Genomic DNA, 21,552 nt, shown 5'->3' with positions numbered 1-21,552 from the left:
TCTAACAATTCATATTGCTTAATTCTGTGTATGAATGGTATATTTAATATATTAATATATATGTAATGAATGTTTTCACTTTGTGATATCACAATATTCTTCTGGACTGCCTCAGAAGATTCAGAGTGGGAGACAACTTCTTCCAGAGCTGGATCCAGTTGATGTTGGAAGAAGCTCAGTTCTAGATCCCTGCAATGGAAAGGGCCCCACAGCTCTTCCCAATCTTATTTAACATTTACATGAAATTGTTAGGTGAGGTCAGTCAACAATACAAGGCTAAGTACCATCAGTTTTAAATTTCCACTAGGGGTGGTATTCACTTATTTTCGCTATCAGTTCGCAAATGTGAGAGCGCTTGCTATGCTTGCACCCACCTCCTCCACGCATGCCCAGAGGGTCAAAAATAGGATGTGATGACATCTGGCGGGTGGGCAGAGCTCCTGCCACCAGCGCTACCAGATCTCACAATCTGGTTAGAGCCGGCTGAATTTCACCACTGATTTCCACCCTAGACCACCCAAGTATTGGTTCCCAGGTTATTTCCTGGATTTTGGAAGCTGTGGAAATCTGGATGGGAAGGAACTGGCTTTTACTCAATCATAAGAAGACTTAATGGATTTGGTCTTTAGGGCCTTCCAGTTCAGGGGATTTTCCCTCTTTTTTTCTGGATAAAATTCTCTTTTATTCTGGAGTAGCACTTCCACACCCAAAGAGTTGGCACACAAGTCCCCCTAGATTCTGGCTCCCAGTTGATGAGGAGGGAGCAGTTATGGTCAGGTGCGCTTGTGCACAACTCCATCTTTTGCATTAATTATGCCTCTTCCTGGAACAAAAGGATTATTCTATTCATTCACACCTAATTTATTTCAAAGTGGTTTTCATCTGGCTGTCCTTGAAGAGTATTTGGAAGCAGCAGTTAGTCCAAAATGCAGTGGTATCCTCATGTAAGACATAGGCATTGAAAGCTCCAGTAGCTCCCAACAGGTTCCTGAGTGCAATTTAAGGTGGTAGTAGTCAGCTATAAAGCTCTATATAGGATGGGGCCAAGTTCTTTTCAGGACCACTAATTCCCAATTATGTATTTGCTCATTCCACAAAAGTTGTCAAAATAGGCATGGTCTGAGTCCTCCTTTGAAACAGTGCCATTGAGCAGGACCTAGGAAATACGCTTTCTATGTCATGGCACCTGCCCTATGGAACAGAATCTTCCCTGAGATTGGGTGACCCCAACTCTCCTAGCCTTCCAGAAAGTCCTGAATACCTTTCTTTATCCTCAGGTTGTTAGCAGAGTCTTGATATGTATGGTTCAGTTGGATATTGTTAGTAGGGTCGGCTTTCCTGTGATACTATTTTATTACTTTTTGATTGAGAGAGGTAGTTATACAGGTTGTCCTTGACTTACAACCTTTCATTTAGTGACTGTTTGAAGTTACAACAGCCCTGAAAAAATGTGACTTATAACCATTTTTTACACTTACAAATGTTGCAGCATCCCCATCACATGTTCAAAATTTGGGAGATTGGCATCATGTGACCTTTTGTTACCATCCCAGCAAAATCAATGGGGAAAGCCAGATTCACTAAACAACCACATGATTCACATAACAACTGCAGTTATTTGCATAACAACTGTTACAAAAGAGATCGTAATGTAAGGTACATCTCATTTAACAAATGCCTTGCTTAGCAACAGAAATTTTGGGCTCAATTATGATCAAGGACTACCTGTATACATTCTATAAAATAAATGGACCAAAATATTTATATTCTATTCAACAATAATAATATGAAATATAGATAGTAGCTGAGTGATTGGGTGTTCAGAATAGAACCTACTGATTGAGTCTTCTGGACTCTATATAACAGAAGGAAAATAACACTACTTTCTTCTGTTATAGATCACCTTTATATTGATCTGATAAAAGTTTCATTTGAAATGCCAATCCTTATAGCTGTTCAGCTGGCATCATCCATGCACAAAAGGGGTACTTTAGTAGACCTTGAAGTTCTAGAAGTATAAAAAAGTCTGAAGGGATAAAGAAACATAAAAGAAATAAGCTGCAAACTGAGGACCAAACCTGCTGGGGACATATAAAAAAGCATATTTTAAATGGTTACCTGATTGAACTGGTGAAGATTATGAAGAGATAGTAAGAATAAAAAGAATGGACAATTAACATTATTTCCCACAATTATCTGTAGCAGATCCCCTTTCTCTATAATAATGTTGTTAAACATAATATTTTAACATATTCTAAATTTGCTCATTTCTGTATATATAATCATGGCAATATAGAAGAGTTTATCACATATTTTTATTGGAGTGCCATTGTTACAGATACATTTTTGTTTTTAATCTCTTTTTTAGCTTTTAAAGTTTATCATTAGAATGGTTCTTTTTGTGAATAAGATACACGATTGAATATTTGTTATGTAGATAATAGATATGTAAAATGTTCCGTAACATGAAATGTAATTGTGTAATTTTGTGGTATATATATTTTGAAATAACACCAGGGCAATGACCAAATTAAACTATTGGTCTTGTAAGTTATTAAAGGTGTTCTAACAAGAAAGAAAAGTGGTTTATTCAGATGACATATTTTTTTAGAGAATATACAATAGTATAAACTTTTTTCTCTATTGAACTTCAAGTACCATTAAAACAGTTGGGAGAGGGTTTGTGATGCCACACAAGATACTTACCTCTTTGAAACTCAGCTAAAGATAATAAGCACTTTGCTTGTTGACTGCATGTGATAGGTTCTTTCCCTCATTTTATATGACTTTAAAAATAATAAGAATTTTGTTTCTCATCCCTGCTCTATCCATAATATGAAATTGCACAAAGTGATGATTGTACAATACCTAACATACATATGCATACATACTTAAGCCAAGAAAATTGTGGCGGCATATGAGGGTGTCCTTCAAATAGAAGAATAGAAATAGTTCAAGAAACTCTCCACCATTTGAGAGTGCAGGACAGAAAATACAGGCAAATTCTTGTTGAATGTTAGAAATTTCCTAACAGAAATAGTAGTTGAAGAATGGAATCAGTTATTCTGAGAGATTGCGACTTCCCTCTGCTGAATGTTTTCAAGTAAGACTAGACAATCATGCATCAAGTATGCTTTAATTTGGACTTAGATATTGAAGTGGCTCATTACAGTGTGTGTGTTTCTATTGGGCAATTTTTCCCCAAGATGGCATCCTCTGCAATCTTGTGTGTGCTGTTTCAAAATACAAAGAATACTTTAATCTCCATTCAAAACAATTGTGTCAATAATTCCATTTATGTAGATTGCATCAGCAATGTATTGATTCAGATACATTTAATGTCTTTATCTGAATTGACAGTTCTGCTAATGATACATTTTCTTCTATTCTTTACAAGCCGAACCCCTTCTTCAGGGCACCCCAGCACTGGAGTTCACCGCACAGTCCTGCAGCCAAATCCCAGTCTCTTCCCTCTGACCAGCCTGTGCCTGATTATGCTAGGATTTCAGAAGCTGGTGGTTCCCCTCACAAGTCCCCAACCATTGAACATAGAATTGGCTTGCCTCAAGGTAGGCCATCGCCAGCAGGGTCCCCACGGAACAGACACACCCAGACCAGCTCCAGCAACCTTCATCTTCCTTTGGATGCTAAAGCACAGGCAACCAGTGAGGATCCAGCGGTGGTAACTCATGAGCAGTTCAAAGCTGCCTTGAGGATGGTGGTGGACCAAGGAGATCCTAGGACAATGCTAGAAAGCTACGTCAAGATTGGTGAAGGATCTACGGGTATTGTCTGTATTGCTCGTGAGAAGCATTCTGGAAGGCAGGTAGCTGTGAAGATGATGGATTTACGAAAGCAGCAGCGGCGAGAACTCCTTTTTAATGAGGTGACTAAATAGATATTAAATGTAACCTTATTTACCCAAAAGTAGATAGTGAGTAATGTCAGTGAGATGTAGTTCTGTATCTACAGAATGTGGCTTTTAGAGATTGCTTTTGGTGCCATATATCCATATCATTTAATAACTCTTGTACTGCACTTTCATCAAGGATTGTGTGCTGGTTTAAAAGCAGTTTTGAACTTCTGCGTTTCCACCCTGTTAGAAATGCTGGAGCACTGAGCTGATTTATTTCCAGATCAACTGTGAGGGAGTTGAAATTGTTGCAAAGTTGGAGGGAAGTGTTTTATTTTTAAAAAATGATGTACTTCTACTGTCTTATTTGAAAGACCTCTTTCTCCTCTCTCTCCAAATTTCTGACATTCAGGAAAATGCTGGCAATCTGTCCTCCAGAACCTAGACAGTAAAAGCAAGTGTGAAATTGACAAACGTTTTGTCAGTTTTCCTCTGAAAGGACTATGGTGTTGGGTTTTGTTTTCTGTTTTATTTTTATTTTAGTAATTTTTGTAGGAACCTGAGCAGAACAGTGAATTTCATTCCCTGTTCTCAGCATTTTGAATTGGCAGAAGCAGAAGTGGAAGAATTTACTGAGAGTTTCAGGAATGAAAATGGTGGTACTGTAGTGTGGAAGTGCCTGAAAATCATTGTGATTTAGTCAAGGATATAATAGTCTCTATTCCAACCTTGAGTGTTGCCCTTCAGGTCCAAACTGCTCAGAATTTCCAGGAAAAGAAAAATATTGCAACGTGGAATAACTTTTTGTTCTGGTAGTATGACTTGTCAGTCCTTGAATTATAGAAGGATGCTGACATGAAGAAGTGCATGTTGAAATCATGGGTTGTGACCCTTAACCATAGAATCAAAGTCACCAACTTGGGAAGGCTAAAAGTGAATCTTCTAATTGGAGATATATCACATCAGCAAAAAGGATAGTGTGAATTATCAGTCATTTGTCTTTTGTCATCTTTCTCAGGTCGTGATAATGAGGGACTATCAGCATGACAACGTGGTGGAGATGTATAAAAGCTATCTTGTAGGTGATGAGCTTTGGGTGCTGATGGAATTTCTCCAAGGAGGAGCTCTTACAGACATTCTCTCTCAAATCAGGTAGGAAAAAAAAGCAGGAATATATGAATCATTCTCTTCTGATTCAACGCATCCATCTTGGGGTGGGTTATTTAGAAAAGCTCTGTCTCTGTCAAAGACCATCGAAATTCTGTGTAGAGAATCTGTGGCTTATAAATTGCATATAGCTCCAGGCTTTGTTTTGCACAATTTGCTGCACCATATTATAGAACAGCCAAAGAATGTAATTTCAGTCTGCTCTTATCATAAGGAATACCCGGGAAAACTCTGTGACAGGAGTGCTGAGTAGACAAAAGAAAGGGAGCACTTCTTCAAATAGCACTTGAAATACCACATTTGTTGACATACTGATGATTCCTATCAATTTAATTCCTGGAGAATAAGAATACCAATAATGTCTAATCATGAGAAAGAATTAGCTCCTGGGGGGTGTCCTAAGAACTATTTTCACAGATTCAAATTTGGCAATGAAATTAATTGAGCAATTTTCCACTAGAGCAGGGAAAGAGTATGATAAATTTTGACTCCTGAGTATTGTCTTGTATGTGTGTAAAACTTGATTTTGGAATTCCAAATCATTTGTTCTGAATTTTTTGACTTTCTCTACTTTTTAAGAATGGCTGCTCATAATTCTTACTCTTAATGGAACAGGAAGTCTCATAAATATCATGCATGCTATATGTGAACCTTTAATTAATTGTTGCTGTATGAAATTAAGTTACTCCCACGTACAATTTTGGCTGCTGTATTTCAGACTGAATGAAGAGCAAATTGCTACAGTATGTGAGTCAGTCTTGCAGGCACTCGCCTACCTGCATTCCCAAGGTGTGATTCACAGAGACATTAAGAGTGACTCCATTCTCTTGACTCTTGATGGAAGGGTAATTCTTAATTTGTTTCTTTCATCTTTTTTGTTTCCTGCATTTTTTCCTTGGCTTCTCTTTGCCATAACGCAGGAGGAAAGTGTGCTTTTGTATGTAGGAAGTCCAAGGTTCAGTCGCCAGCATCTATACTTTAAGCAAATTAGGGGCCATATACACAGTTAATTGTGTGAATTGCTTTTAAAAGATAAATAAGCTGCCAGTTCTGCCAATTCAGAGAATTCAGTTGGAATTCTCAGGAATTGTCCCCTTTTGCATTTTTTGTTCCAGCTGGATTACTCACTTGCCAGAAATACATTTTATCCTATAACTGGATGGGATTTGCATTCATAGCTTGCTAGCCTCTTTTGAGAACCTGTGTGGGTATGAAGGCAATGGTTGGTTTGATCAGTGCCCCTTGAGAAGAGTGGGAGATAGAAACCATCTTAAAACTCACCTATATTTCACAGTTATTACCCTATCTTCAGCTTTCTCTTTGGAGAACGTTTTTGAGATGGTAGTGGAGCTTCAGTTACACAGATCCCCTAGAGGAAGCTGATTTTCTGGGCTCCTTCAATCACATATTCTTTTGGATTATCTGTGTGGAGCTGGAGCTGGAGACACTATTAGCAGTGGTTCCATTCCTTTCAAAGCAAATGGTTCCAGTATGTTGTAGGGAGAGAAGACATCAGTTTGACAAGTGTCCCTTTGTGGAATACCAGAGCGCTTCTCTGTGATATTTTTTAATACTTGCATCAAACTCTTGAGATAAGATTCATTTCAAAGTTCTGACTTTAACCTGTAAATGCTGTGTGACTCATTTACCAGTACCTTCAGTTTCACCTCTTATAAATGGAAACCTACATAATATGCTTCTCATACTAACAGTGGGCCCTCACTTGGGGAGGTATAGTGGGCAGGGATCCAGAAGTACTGTTTGGTGATTGCCACTTCTCTAAGGAATATCTTCTTCCTAGAAAACAGGTGATATAATTATAACAGTTTTCTGGAGAACTTTCAGAGAATAGTGGGGTGGGCTCTCTTAACCTAAGTTAAGTTAGTTTATATTATCTTTATTTTTTCTATTTTAATTGTTCTTTGTGTTTTGTTTTAACTCTGAGTCTAGATTTGTGATTTTGTATATATGGTTGAAGTGATATTTAAATGAATTAATATATTTACTTTGAGAAAAGAAGCCTCTACTGTTATATTTAAGAGAGAAAAATTTGGCTGAACAGTTTGCAAAAGCATTGCAGTTCAAAATATGCAATATTGAATTGGATAGGTCTGACTGCTTATCTCTGTATTACAGCTTTTGTCTGTCTTCTCCTACAATCTCTTTACTTTCCCATTTCCTCCCCCTAATTTTCAGTGTAGGATATCTAATGTTACCTTGCTTTCTTTCATGTAGGTGAAACTCTCTGATTTTGGCTTTTGTGCACAAATCAGCAAGGATGTACCAAAACGGAAATCCTTAGTAGGAACACCATATTGGATGGCTCCAGAAGTTATTTCAAGGTCTCCTTATACCACTGAGGTAATTATAGCTCCAGAACCTGAAAGGGGTGGCAGTTTGAAATATTTTTACCAATTCCCTTTTAGCACCTACCCTTTAAGATTATGACAAAGTATGACTTGATGTCTCCTCTTGCCCTCTGTATTATTTCCGATGCATACAATTCAGTATGCTGTAAACCATGTTCAGACAGAATGCAAGAAGTTGGCTGATGTGGCTTTCGTATCTATTTCAGCAACTTACAGCTGTATATCAGTGCAGAGTTGGCATCACCATAAGACTGTTATAATAAAAATGTTACATTCATGACTTTTTGCAGAATTTGTTATAGCGAATGTAAAAATAAATAACAGAAGCAATGGCACAACTGTGAAAGCAAGATAAAAATGCCTTTGTGATGCAATGCTAGAAAAAAAGGTTAATTTATAATCTTTCAGGGTCTGAAGAAAGTAGAGTATCTTTCTGCACATCATCCCCTCATGCAGTCTTCTGTTTTGGCAGGTAGACATCTGGTCTTTGGGAATCATGGTAATTGAAATGATCGATGGAGAACCTCCCTATTTCAGTGATTCTCCGGTCCAAGCAATGAAGAGGCTCCGTGACAGCCCTCCTCCCAAATTGAAAAACTCTCATAAGGTGAATATATTTATAAAAATTTCCAACTCTGTATGTTGTAGCAGCTGAATACACTTCTAAATATTATATTTAGAAATAGCATGAACAACGTTTGCAGGAGATTCCTCTTGTTGTTCTTACCTATTGCTGTTGTACAAATGTGCATTATTGGGGAAACCGAGCTTGACCATAAATCTACACGCTTTAAATTGTATATACTTGCAATGAAGCAAATATTCATGTAGTTAACACATAAGCTAGCATATAATACAGCCTTCCTATTTCTGTACTTAGAAAGGCTTTCTAAGTGATAGAGATGTTTGAAGTAACTCTGGCAATCAGATTGAATAGATTAACAGAGTTGGAAGGGACCTTGTAGGTCATCTGGTCCAACTCCCCATCCAAGCAGGAGACCCTACACTATTTTGCCTTGCCTGCAGAGAATGACTTGCCTGCAGAAGTTGTGAATGTACCAACACTGTAAATTTTTAAGAAGATGTTGGGTAACCATCTGAGATAGTGTAGGGTTTCCTGCCTGAGCAAGGGGTTGAACTAGAAGGCCTCCAAGGTCCCTTCCAACTCTGTTGTTGTTGTTGTTGTTGTTGTTGTTGTTGTTGTTATTATTATTATTATTTCTGACAAATGGTAGTCCAGTCACTTCTTGAAAGCCTCCAGTGATGAAGCTCCCACAACTTCCAAAGGAAAACTGTTCTATTGGTTGATTGTTCTTACTGTCAGAAAATTTCTCCTTATTTCTAGGATGAATCTCTCCTTGATCAGTTTCCATCCATTATTCCTGACTGGCCTTCAGGTGCTTTGGAAAATAGCTTGACCCCTTCCTCTGTGGCAGCCTCTCAAATATTGGAACACTGCTATCATGTCTCCCCTGGTCCATCATAGGACTGAAAGGGACCCTGGAGGTTTTTTAGAACAACTCTCTGTCCATGGCAGGAATCCTTATACTATTCTGAACAAATAGTTGTTCAATCTTTTCTTAAAAGCATCCAGCAATCGAGTACCCACAACTCAGGAGGCAAGCTGTTCCACTGATTAGTCATTCTCATTGTCAGGAAATTCCTCCTTATTTCCTGGTTGGATCTCTCTCTGACAAGCTTCTACCAAATTGTTTCTTCTCCTGCCCTCTGGTTCTATGGAGAATAAGCCGCCTTTCCCTTCAAATATTGGAAGTCTCTCCTGAGCCTTCTCTTTGTTAGGTTAAACATACTTAGTTCCCTTAGCCATTCATCATACGATTTAGTCTCCAGACCCCTTATCTTTATTGTTCTTCTCTGCATTTTTTCTAAGGCCTTGTCATCTTTTTTGTATCATGGTGACCAAACTAGATACTGTATTCCAAATGTGACCTCACTAGAGTGGTATAGGGCCGTACTGCTGTGATTTTGTTATTATCCCTCTGTTGATGCAGCTTAGGAGTACATTGGCTTTTTTTGGCAGCTTAAGCAGTGGTCCACGCGGACACCTACCGGTAGATCTCTTTCATAGGTGCTACTGTTGAGCCAGGTACTTCCTATCCTGTACCTGGGCATCTGTTTTTTCGTATCAAAATGCAGGGCCTTTTTTTTTTCACCACTAAACTGCATCTTGTTGATAGGGCCCAATGTCAAGATCCTGAATCTTGAGACTGTCTTCCAAACTGTTAGCAATTCTCTCCAGCTTTATCTCATCTGCAAGTTCCTCTGAGCTAAAATATAGTTGCACATCAGATACAATGAGATGGTACATATGGTAACCACCTTCTGCCTATGAGAAAAATCACATAGATCTAAGGTCTGTTCAGATGCTAGAGATGGCAGAATTTAGCTTAACCGTCACTCCTGCAGACTGTTGCTGGCATCTAGTGGCGAATGGAAGATATATTTTTTTCTAACAAAGAAACCTGTAAAAATAAATTTTAAATCAAATCCTGGATTTTACAGATCTATGGTGCAGGATGTGCTTGAGTATGAGAACAGGTGGCTATTCAGCCTTTGTCTAGAGACCTTAAGTTAAAGGGTACATACAACATTATGACTTTCATCTAAGTTATAATCAAAATCGAAGCAGGTACTTGTGATATTCCAATTGAGAATATTCTCAAAGCTGATGTGGGGACATGAATAGATATTCTCAGTCATTCAACCTATTATGAATCCTTCAAGCAGCTGTATCATCTAGCCTTCGTTTTGCCATTTTATTAATTAAGATCTCATGAGAACCATAGATGAATGCTTTATTGGTTTATTTTGTCTATCCCCCTAATAATTAAGTTAGTAAGTCTGTCAAATATGAGATAAGACTTAACTGGTATGATTTGTTTCTGAAAATGTTGACTTTCATTAAGTGTTGCTTACCTATCCAAGTGCTCATAAATATGTTGTTTAAAAATGTACTTTACAGCACTATTCAGTAGAGGCACCAAAATGATAAGTCTAAATTCTTGGATACTCTTCTTCCCTTTTTTGAAGATAAGAACAGTATTTTTCCTCCTCAATCTTTTGGGACATTTCCATTTCTCCAGGACTTTCAAATATTATAGTTAGCAGTTCTGTCATCAGCTTTGCTTGTCTACTTGTCTTTCTATCAGTGGCAAATGATGGCCAGCAAGGGGTTTCTTTTTCTTCATAGGGAAGACAGATGTAAAATACAGGTTTTAATGTTCTGAAATATTCCTACAGCCTCTTTTGTTATTTTAATCATTTCCCAGAAGCCTTTCAGCCGATTGCTTTTTTAGCTCTCCTGGCACAATTCCTTCAGTTCGTTCTTGTATTCTTCTTTGATTTTATGCTGCTCCTTCCATTTCCTGTACATGACTCTTTTTACATGAGCTTTCTAAAATGCTGTAAAGAAAGAGACATGTACCGGAAGTGGAAAGAGAAGCATACAGTATCACCAAAAAAGAATACAAGAACTTCTTATATTCTTCAGAGAGCTCTAACTTGTTATTCTTTGCCAAATCCATAGAATTTCTGTATTTTAGATTTACAACCATTAACTATCTCAGCTATAATTCTGAGAGGGTATGTCACAATTTTAAAGGCAGTCCAAATGTAACCTCTCCATGTTTTATCTCTAACTTTTTCTATTTTCCCTGTTCTTTGTATAAAGTTCTGTTAAAAATAGAAAAATGGAGCCAGAAAATTATATAATATAATATAACAACAGAGTTGGAAGGGACCTTGGAGACCTTCTAGTCCAACCCCCTGCCCAGGCAGGAAACCCTACACCATCTCAGTCAGATGGTTATCCCACATTTTCTTAAAAATTTCCAGTGTTGGAACATTCTTCTAGTGGCAGCACTTCTAGGGTCCTTCCTTCAGAAATCAACCATTATAGATGGACCTCAAAGAAAGAGTGTAAATAGTCTTTCTATAAATGCCTTTGGCACTTTTAAAAGTCCTTCAGAGGAATAATTATATATTTATATCGCATTTTAGTCTCAAATGATAGTTTTGTGTCACCTTAAAGATCAACACATGTACTGTTGCATGGATTTGAGTTATTTGGAAATATGAAATAAAATTTATATGACATATCAGATTTGATGCCATTTCTGTTTTAAAACTGCTTTTCTAAAAGGATATCACCATATAAATAAATCCCTTTACTAATATATAGAAGGATATATATATATATATTTGTTTGAAAAGCTCCAACATTGTGTGTTTTATCCTTTCCTTTCTATTACCTATAGTAACATCAGACATCAATCCTTTCAGACATTGCTGGAATCAGTCTTGTTGTATGTAATGACTAATATTTTGTAAAAATATACAAATAGAATGAGACTATTGCCTTATACACTGTAAGCCGCCCTGAGTCTTCGGAGAAGGGCGGGGTATAAATGTAAACAAAAACAAAAATATATATATTATCAGTGAAATTTCCAGGTTCCTTGAACCCTGCCGTAAAACTTCCCCACAATATTATTTAAAAATGACTGGTGGAATTTAATGGATTAGTCTTACTATCGAATAGTTGGGTGTGTTTGTCATTCTTTGCCAAAGACTAAGAGGAAATCAGGTATCTTTATCTCATTTGTACATCATAATACTGTGTTTCCCCCGATATAAGACCAGGTCTTATACAGTATATTTTTTTCCACCAAAAAAAAAAGGCACCAGATCTTATTTTCGGGGTGTGTGAGTGTCTTCTAATCGCTCACTTTGTGGCGGTGGCCCCGACAGCAGAAGCCAGCTGCTGGCCCACTTCTGTGGCTGCTGCTGGTGTGTGTTGCTCCAGGCCTCTGTTTTACCATCAGAGGCCTCCAGGAAAGGCCTCTGCAGCTGAGAAATGGGCTCTGGATTGACATGCGCACCCCCAGCTCTGTTTTGCCATTGGAGGCCCTTCTAACAGAGGGCCTCAGATAACAGAGCTCTGGATCGAGGCGGGAGCGACGTGTGTGTCAATTTGGAGCCTGTATCTCAGCTGCAGAGGCTTTTTCTGAAGGCCTCTGATGGTGAAACAGAGGCCTGGAGCGACACACACCAGTGGTGGCAGCAAGTAACTGCAGAAGAAGTGGGCCAGCAAGTCAAGTGTTGGGGTGTGCGAGGCCTACTAAGTAGGGCAGCTCCACCCCCCCCATCCCCATCCTAATTTTAATTTTTACCTGTGCACCTTGCCCCACCCCCTGCAACCCGGAGTGGGTGGGGTCTTAATTAGGGTTTATTGGGGGGGTAGAGCTTATATTGGGTCCACATGTAAAAATCAAGCTAGGACTTTCAAAGAAAGTTGTACTTCTATAGCTTTTTTTTTTACATAAAGTCACATTGGAAAGAGTTCTTTTTGAAGCCTTTCATGACGCCTTGTGACCAAGACAGGATTTGAATTATTTGGGAAAAATATTTATATGTATATATATATCATGTTCCTAGGCCTCACAGCAAAGTGTAAGATCTGAAAGAGATACCTGTATGTGTAATCAAACTAAGACTTCAGCCTCAGTTTCCTCAGTTCCAAGTACAATCTTCTATAACTTGGAGCATGTAGATTCCAAGTACAATTGCCATTGCACAGAACTTTTGAATTCAAGAAAAAAGGCAAAAGAAACTATAGTTACAGTCTTCTTGTTGCCTTTCAATGCTTAGTTGTTTGTTTTGAGCCTCGGAATTTTTTGAAAAAGAACTTTGAATTACTTCTAGGTGCAATTGCAACTTTAATTTAAAATTTTAGTAGAACTTTGTACTGTTGAAACTATCTATCTGAAATTATAAGGGGCGTGCATAAGAGCACAAAAGTGCCTACCGTTTCTGTCCTATTGGTCCCTTCATTATATCAAATTAATATAGTTGATGCATATTTTTTTTACATATATATATATATATATATATATATATATATATATATATATATATATATATATATATATATATATATATATATATAGTCTTCAAGATATGTTGTTTTATTTATGACAATGTTTGTGTTTACTGTTGTGACAAAAAGAAATTTAAAAAAATGTCTTAAAACTATCAAATTTTGTTTCCACAGACCTCTCCAGTTTTAAGGGATTTCTTGGAGCGAATGTTAACACGAGATCCTTTAGAGCGAGCAACAGCACAGGAACTCCTGGATCACCCTTTTTTGCTTCAGACTGGACTTCCAGAATGCCTCGTGCCCCTTATCCAGCGATACAGGAAACGCACCTCTACCTGCTGATTCTGAACCTGAATCTAGCATTTAAGTGCAACCTTTTTCCTAGTAATTCTTACTTGATTAGGAAAGGATGAAGGGCAACATTGCCCTGCGCACACTGCTTGAAATCGGACAGGGTTTTTTCCCAAGATGTGAATGTGAGAGAAATTTTCATCATCTTTTAGCTGCTTTTTAATGTTTACCTTTCATTTTGTGGCTGAAGACAATCAAAATCTGGATTCCTACAAATTCTTACTATATTATGAATATTGTAAAGTGTCTGGATTCTTATTTCTAGAAACATATGTAAGATGGTTCTGTCAATTTGGGTCATATGTATCTGCAACCTCCAGAGGCATTAGATAGTGACTAAACTGGAACTTTCTGAAAGAATGAAGAATTTGTTCTTTCATAGTGACTAAAGGACAGGCATTCTCATTCACTTAACGCTAAATGGCATCATGTCTGTCTTAAACTTGCTATAAAATGACCTTGTCCCTTATTTATTTTCAAATTGTTCCTCCAGCACTTTTCTTTCTTTTTTCAAGAATGAATAATATTGAGCCTACAGCTTTGCAAATGTTTAGAATGGTCTGTCATTTCACAACCTTAACACAATATCTTTGGGGAGCAGCGCTGTAAGGCAGACACTTCCCCTGGAACCTTATTCTTGAAATTCTGAAGCATATAAACATAGTGCCTTCCCTAGCAGTGTCTGAAACAGAAGGCAGCACAGGGGTTACCTAAATAAGGAAGCAAGTTTGCTCTAAGTACACTGGACTCATCCTGGACCCCTCTAAATACATTGGACTCCTCAGTGGTTGCAGATTGAGGCAACTGTTGGGTTGTATTTTATACCAATTTTGAAATCTGTAGCAAGGTGAATAAAGTGTGGAAGCAATCCTGTTAATTCCCCTGAAAATGTCTGTTTTGCAGGTGAGAATATTTACCCTCTACCTCCCATGTTTTTTAGACAGGGGAAAGCATGGAACAGATTTTTAAATGTATGCTCATCCTGGATGTAGACTGATCATTTTTAGTATTCTTTTCTAATGTCAATGCAGCAATTTTGTATGGGGAATTTTACCAGTGTAAGAACAAGGTCATTTGACACTTAAGTGGTATTATGTGCATTACTGTATGGAGTGTTAATTACAATATATTGGAGTTCAGTCTTGTGAAACAGATGTTTTGTATTTGTGGACTGCGAGGATTGTTTAAAAAAAATAGGTGGGAGTTTGAAGAGGGTTAAATTTTACTTCTACTGCCTCAAAATTTGCCCTCACATGATAGATTACCCATCTGACTCAAGTGTAGATTTGTGTAAAAATATAAACTTGAAATACTAGAGACATTTTTGCTGTAAAATATTTCTGTATGTTTCAGGATCTGTGCAAAGCAAGTTCCTTTTTTAAAGAATTGCCTAATTATCTTGAACAAATATTTCTTTTGTGTGTGTAAGTTGTTTGCTTTTGTTTTAAATTAAAAGATTTTTGATTATTCATAAATATGTTATGGTTTTGATATAATTTAAACATGCAGTTGTTGTTATTTTGTAGTAAACTTCCAATGGAGAATTGCTCTTAACCTCTTAAGTTTAAGTAGGAGAAGAGCCAACATAGTTCAGAAAATAACCCAAAAGGTTATAGTAGGGTCCAAGACTACATTATTAATAGCTATTTGGGCAATAAGGCTCATATAGAGTCCACTAGTTATTAACTTTTTAAATATTAAAATTTTTAATTACAACATACAAACTAAACCTAGAGGAAGACAAGAGAATGGAAAGAAAGAATATAAAAGTGCAAGAAAAGAGAAAAGAAAGAATATAATAACAAAAATGAGAAATATATAAAGAAGTTATTTCCAACTTTCATCGAACAAATTTAAGATCTCTTTGCCCCCTATAAGGCTAAATAGACATTCTTCATGCCATTTCCCATCCCTTATCTATAAGCAAATCCATAAAACATCAAGTTTCCAATCCTGGTATCAGCAAAAAGTGAAACAGTTGTCAGAACATTGCAGGAAAAAAAAGGGCTCATTTTAGTTTTGATTAAATAAATGAACTTTATGTTTCTTTCTTTTCCTTCTAACAGTCTAAATCTTTAATTCAATATTTTCATAGGATTTGATTTCAGTTCTTTATCCCATTGCATAGATTTGTTCGAGGTTTTAACATGCTTTTTCTGTAGATCCAATAAGGATTATTTTCCAAGTCATTCTATTGGTTTGTCATTTGTATTTCCCTTTTAATTTTTAAAATTTCATCCAGTTTCTTTTATATATTTGGTAAAGCATCCTTTTTGAAACCATTATCTTGGCCTGTCATTTGTTGTTCCACATTTCATATTTTCTCTTGTCAGATAAAATATGTTCCAGGTCCATAATTCCTTCATTAAAATTTTTTAGACATTGTCTAACCATAGAGTTCACAGAGACATTATTGATATTTATTTATTTGGTTGGTTGGTTGGTTTGTATGGCTGCTCATTTTAAACAACTCTGGGTAGTTTACAACAGCAGTAAAACCAGTAATTATAAAACATAACCATACAATAATAAAACAGTAAAACAAGAACAAAATCCCTGACCTTAATCATCCCCTTAGTATCACCTACAGCAAGCCTCAATTATCTTCATCTCATTCTTTCTATTCTATCCCTTGTGCCATGATAATTAAATGATAATTACAATAGTAATAGCACTTAGACTTATATAATGCTTCACAGTGACTACATCCCTCTCTAAGTGGGATTACAAAGTCAGCATATTGCCCCCAACAATTTGGGTCCTCATTTTATTGACCTCGGAAAGATGGAAGGCTGAGTCAACCTTGAGACAGCGACAATCAAACTGCCGGTAGTTGGCTGACAGTCGACAGAATTCTAACCACCACACCAGCATGGCGCCAAGAAGCCAAGAAGCATGATAATCAGCTTCTTGAATTGCAACCATAAGGAAACTGGGACTCAGTGTAGCTCATGCAATAGATGAGCTCACATCCACATCCTCAAGGAACCTGTCCACTTCCTTGAGATCAACTGGCAAGCTCATCCCAGAAAACAGGACTCAGTTTGAAAAGATTTGCTCAACCAGAGGCCAACTCTGACAAAGTCGAGCAGATATTTATTTATTTTATTTATTTATTAATCACATTTATATACCGCCCTATCTCCCGAGGGACTCAGGGCGGTTCACAGGCAAGTAAAAGACATATAAATACAGACTAAAACCACAGTTAAAAAACTTATTCTACAAAGCCGAATTAAAAAGCAATATAAATAATAAAAACCATTTAAAACCAATATAAATTTAAAAACTAATCCAGTCCTGCGCAGATGAATAAGTGTGTTTTAAGCTCGCGACGGAAGGTTCGGAGGTCCGGAAGTTGACGGAGTCCTGGGGGAAGTTCATTCCAGAGGGTGGGAGCCCCCACAGAGAAGGCCTTTCCCCTGGGTGTCGCCAGACGGCACTGCCTAGCTGACGGCACCCTGAGGAGTCCCTCTCTGTGAGAGCGCACGGGTCGGTGAGAGGTATTCGGTAGCAGTAGGCGGTCCCGTAAGTAGCCCGGCCCTATGCCATGGAGCGCTTTAAAGATGGTCACCAAAACCTTGAAGCGCACCCGGAAGGCCACAGGTAGCCAGTGCAGTCTGCGCAGGATAGGTGTCACACAGGAGCCACGAGGGGCTCCCTCTATCACCCGCGCAGCCGCGTTCTGGACTAACTGAAGCCTCCGGATGCCCCTCAAGGGGAGCCCCATGTAGAGAGCATTGCAGTAATCCAGACGAGACGTCACGAGGGCGTGAGTGACCGTGCATGTTGAGAATATTCCTCACTAGAAGCTCGCCAGATCTTCCTTACCTAGAAGGGACTTGGTCCCTGAAACAAGGATGTTGTCTGGCTATCTGCAGATGCAATAAGGTTGGAGAAGCAAGAACACGTTGCCACCCTTATTGCCACAAGGTAAGGCTGAACTCAGGCTCAACTGTCTCAGTCAGCTTCACTCTTTGTCTTCCTCCAGCAGCACTCTAGGAGACTTCCGTTGCTTCATCTTGAGAAGTTGCTTGGTAAATCATGGCATCTATGATTTCCATATGCACAAAAAATCCACAGGCTAATTCCCTAGTTGCCTATCTATTCCAAGCAGCGACAAGGGCATCAGCCAACTATGTGTAAGAGCTTCAGAAAAAAACTCAGGTTCTCTCTGAAACCACATTGGTTCCATCAGGCACCTGGGGGCAGGCCAAAGTAATAGGTCCTATCTCCATGTGGTGAGGGACACCTCCTAAGCACTCTAGGGTCAATTTTCTATCCATGATCGGGGACCTGTGTTAATACTTCCCCAATCCAGATCATGAAACAGGTACCCCGAAGCAAACATCAGAACCAATACGTGGCCTCCCATTTGAAGCAGATCATGAATAAATTAAAGCAGGTCCAAGGATGCCATGGGCGCCATGAACTCTGCTCCAATTTCAGGCTCAGAAGCAGCAGGCTGAAAACCTCCCAGAACCATAAGCCAGCTCAGACACAGAGTCCGGGAGCATAGTTAGGGATGCAGCTACCATACAGGGAGGAAGGAAGGAAGGAAGCAGTAATCCCCAGTCTCACAAACAGTATCTCACCTCTACTGATGTCTGAGGCAGGGTCCCTGAATCCTTCCCCTCTTTGTTGCCCTACCAGGACTCAGTGATACAACCCAGATGACTCTTCCATCCACAATCAGATTGAGACTAAAGCTAGCAGTGCTTTGGAAACCAGGATCTGGGGCCAAGCATGAAGCCAAAATGCAGTACCGGTTTTAAACCCTGGGACCTCCTTCCCTGACAGCACCCAAATGTCTCCCATCATACTTTCCCAAACCATTGCAATGCATTGCCGTAGCAATACTCACCACTGCAATTCCCTTCCTTATCATCTCCTTTCTCTTCCTTCCAACTACCTTCCCTTCCCCTCAGCTTTCCATCCCCAAGGGACTGAGAGCCACCCACTTCCAACTAAACTATCTAGATCAGGGGTCTCCAACCTTGGTCCCTTTAAGACTCCCAGAGTTGCAGTCCACAAGTCTTAAAGGAACCAAGGTTGGAGACCCCTGATCTAGATTCTAGACCAGTGATAATCAACCTGGTCCCTACCGCCCACTAGTGGGTGTTCCAGCTTTCATGGTGGGTGGTAGGGGTTTTGTCCAATACTGAAGCACTTTCCTTTTTTTAAATTTAATTGACTTTTTAAAAAATTTTCATAGCATTATTTAAAAACGTTTTCATTAGGTTTTCATAAAATTCCCTGTGACAATTTAAATTTCTGAAAATATACTATTTGTATCGCCTGCGCATAAATTTAGCTCATGTTACATAAGTGAAGCTAAATGGCGCTATAGTGCGACCGCAAACAAAAGACCCTCATCCCAGAATAGCTTACGCATCTCCCCCCACACTACCCAGTTGTAACAGACAAGCAGAGGTGGTAGCCGGTGCCCTCCCCCAAACCCAAACCACGATGCGTGAGAGGCATGCGCAGACGACAATACATGGCGCATTACTGTGGAACCGGTGGGCGGTTAAATTTTTTTACTACTAACAGAGATACAAAAGTGGGCGGTAGGTATAAAAAGGTTGACTACCCCTGTTCTAGACAAACAGGCTCTGCTCTGGCACTGGTCCTTCTATAGCCCACTTACTGCCTCTACCTGAGCAGGCACACAACTTGTCCTTCACACACCTCTCCAGCACCCATAACGAAATCTTTCCTTTCACCTACCCCCATCTGGTATATTCAGGATTCAGATTCAGATTCTCACTCCAGTTGTGATAATGCTGCTCCAGCTGAGACTCTGTAGATTGTTAGCCTCCAGTGTGTTCAAGCCATGATTTATCTTGTGGGACCTAGAAAGTGGATTTTCTCCATAGCAGTCCCTTTTCTGTGGAAACCCCTTCTCCCTGAGATCCAACCCTTTCCTCCTAGTCTTCTGGAAGGCCTTGAAGAACTGGCTTTTTTTCCTGCAAGCATTTGGGAAGGGTGAGGCTGGAATTTTGTACACCACAACATGGATGGGTGATGTTGTTGTATGTTGTTTTTAGGATGCCAAGAGTTTCTGTTGTGGTTTTTATGTTTTTAATTGTTGTAGTGTATGCCATCCACCATTATAGTACCTAAGATTTTTTCAATAAATGAGTAAGTAAATTTATGATCGTGAGTTTATATTCTATTGCATTCCAAGCAGTAACTTCAATTATAAGTCTTACAGAATTGTCCACTTCAAATGATATTCTAAAAGTCAGGAGGACAAAGTTCTGGGGTATTTCATACTGCTACAATCTTCTATTATTTCTTTCTCTGTTAATTAGAGCCTGCTGTGAAAACAATACAATCTCTGTTGAAATTAAAATGTTCCAGTTACCTAGAAAGTTCTCTATGGACATATGCATAATTAAAATGCATAAAACACAGCCCAGTAAAGTGGTGGTCATAACAAATAGCACTAAGTAAAATCTAAAGAGCTGAATAGTCCTATGTCCAAAGTAATATCGTCCAGCCCCATTGCTTCCAGAGCAGCAAAAAGCCTTCGATGACCAACTTTAAGAACAGCTGCACAGAGAGTTTCCTTTTCTGGGGGCTGATAAATTTGTCAATTAGTTACCTGAAAAGGGTAAATGTTCCCTTTCCACAGACTCTAAGGCAGGGGTGTCCAAACTTGGTCCCTTTAAGACTTGTGGACTTCAACTCCCAGAGTCCCTCAGCCAGCAAAGCTGGCTGAGGAACTCTGGGAGTTGAAGTCCACAAGTCTTAAAGGGACCAAGTTTGGACACCCCTGCTCTAAGGCTTCCTTCCAGGGAGTCTTGTATTGTTATCTCACACTACAATTTTGGATCTTGTTTGGAGTGCTTAGGGATGGAATATCTTCATGTTACTGCCTTTGGGATGGCTCCAGCAAAGTAGAACAATAATGACTATGTAGACATTTGCCTTTCTCCCTTTCCTTGCCCTGCTTATGTTGAAAAAAATATCTCTTTCTTTCCTTCTTCTTGCTTAGAATTGAAGAAAAATAATTTTTTTTGTCCATCTAAACACGTGCTAAGTCCATCTCTGGTTAGGGGCATGTTCAAACAAATCTCCAGCATGTCCTCTTTTGGGAATGGTGATGTCAAAATGAAGGTTTCCATGACATCATTAGCCATGGAGGCTGGCAGAAGAAAGAGTTTGGCCTTATTTCCTGACTACCAAGATTTAAATCCTCTCTCTATCCTCAGAGGGAAAAGCTGAGGAATCCAATGGCCCATGGATCAGCAATCTCAAGACTGAATCTCCCCAGCATAAGAAATAAAACACTGGATACTGTCTTCAGAAGGTCAATAGATTAGCACTATTCTTCCCTGGGATGAAAAAGTGTTGGGGGGAAATAATATGTGTGACACATCTATAGAAGACAATGCCTCCACTAGGACATCTCATGCTACTGGAAGTAACCAAATTCCCTGTGTGTCTAGCAATAGCTATAGCACTTACATTTATGTACCACTTCATAATGCTTTACATTCCTCTCTAAGCAGTTTACAGAGTCAGCATATTGCCTCCAACAATCTGGGTCCTCATTTTACTGACCTTACTGATGGAAGGATAAGTCAACATTGACCCAATGAGAATCAAACTGCTGGCAGTCGGTAGAATTAGCCTGCAATACTGCATTCTAACCAATGTACCACTTAATAAAGTATTGGTGTGATTAGACACGAAATAAAGTGGCCAAATAATAGTGTTCAGTTCAATTCACTTCATAATTAAGAGAACTAGGTTTCAATATAGGTTTCAATATAGGGATGCGGTTGCTTAGAGGCTAGGATGTTGAACTTGTTGATCGAAAGGTCGGCAGCTCAGCGGTTCAAATCCCTAGTTCTGCTGTGTAACGGGGTGAGCTCCCGTTATTTGTCCCAGCTTCTGCCAAC

At 38.9% G+C, this 21,552-nt stretch overlaps 1 protein-coding gene across 8 annotated transcripts in view; it reads left to right on the top strand.

Annotated features, from left to right (window-relative positions):
* Positions 1-15,819, top strand: part of PAK6 (p21 (RAC1) activated kinase 6) — a 66,689-nt gene extending 50,870 nt beyond the window's left edge. For all 8 annotated transcript variants that reach the window (XM_058162118.1, XM_058162115.1, XM_058162111.1 and 5 more), the window contains 6 exons: positions 3,398-3,886; positions 4,872-5,005; positions 5,739-5,865; positions 7,256-7,381; positions 7,862-7,996; positions 13,463-15,819. In XM_058162118.1, the coding sequence (XP_058018101.1) occupies positions 3,398-3,886; positions 4,872-5,005; positions 5,739-5,865; positions 7,256-7,381; positions 7,862-7,996; positions 13,463-13,630 (1,179 nt within the window). In that variant the 3' untranslated portion in view covers positions 13,631-15,819. The remainder of the gene's footprint in view (positions 1-3,397; positions 3,887-4,871; positions 5,006-5,738; positions 5,866-7,255; positions 7,382-7,861; positions 7,997-13,462) is intronic.
* The last annotated feature ends 5,733 nt before the right edge of the window (positions 15,820-21,552 follow it).

Source organism: Ahaetulla prasina, chromosome 1, assembly GCF_028640845.1.
Source record: "Ahaetulla prasina isolate Xishuangbanna chromosome 1, ASM2864084v1, whole genome shotgun sequence".
Classification (NCBI taxonomy): Eukaryota; Metazoa; Chordata; class Lepidosauria; order Squamata; family Colubridae; genus Ahaetulla; species Ahaetulla prasina.
The sequence above is the reverse complement of the archived record's forward strand: the minus strand, read 5'-3'. Positions and strand labels throughout refer to the sequence as shown.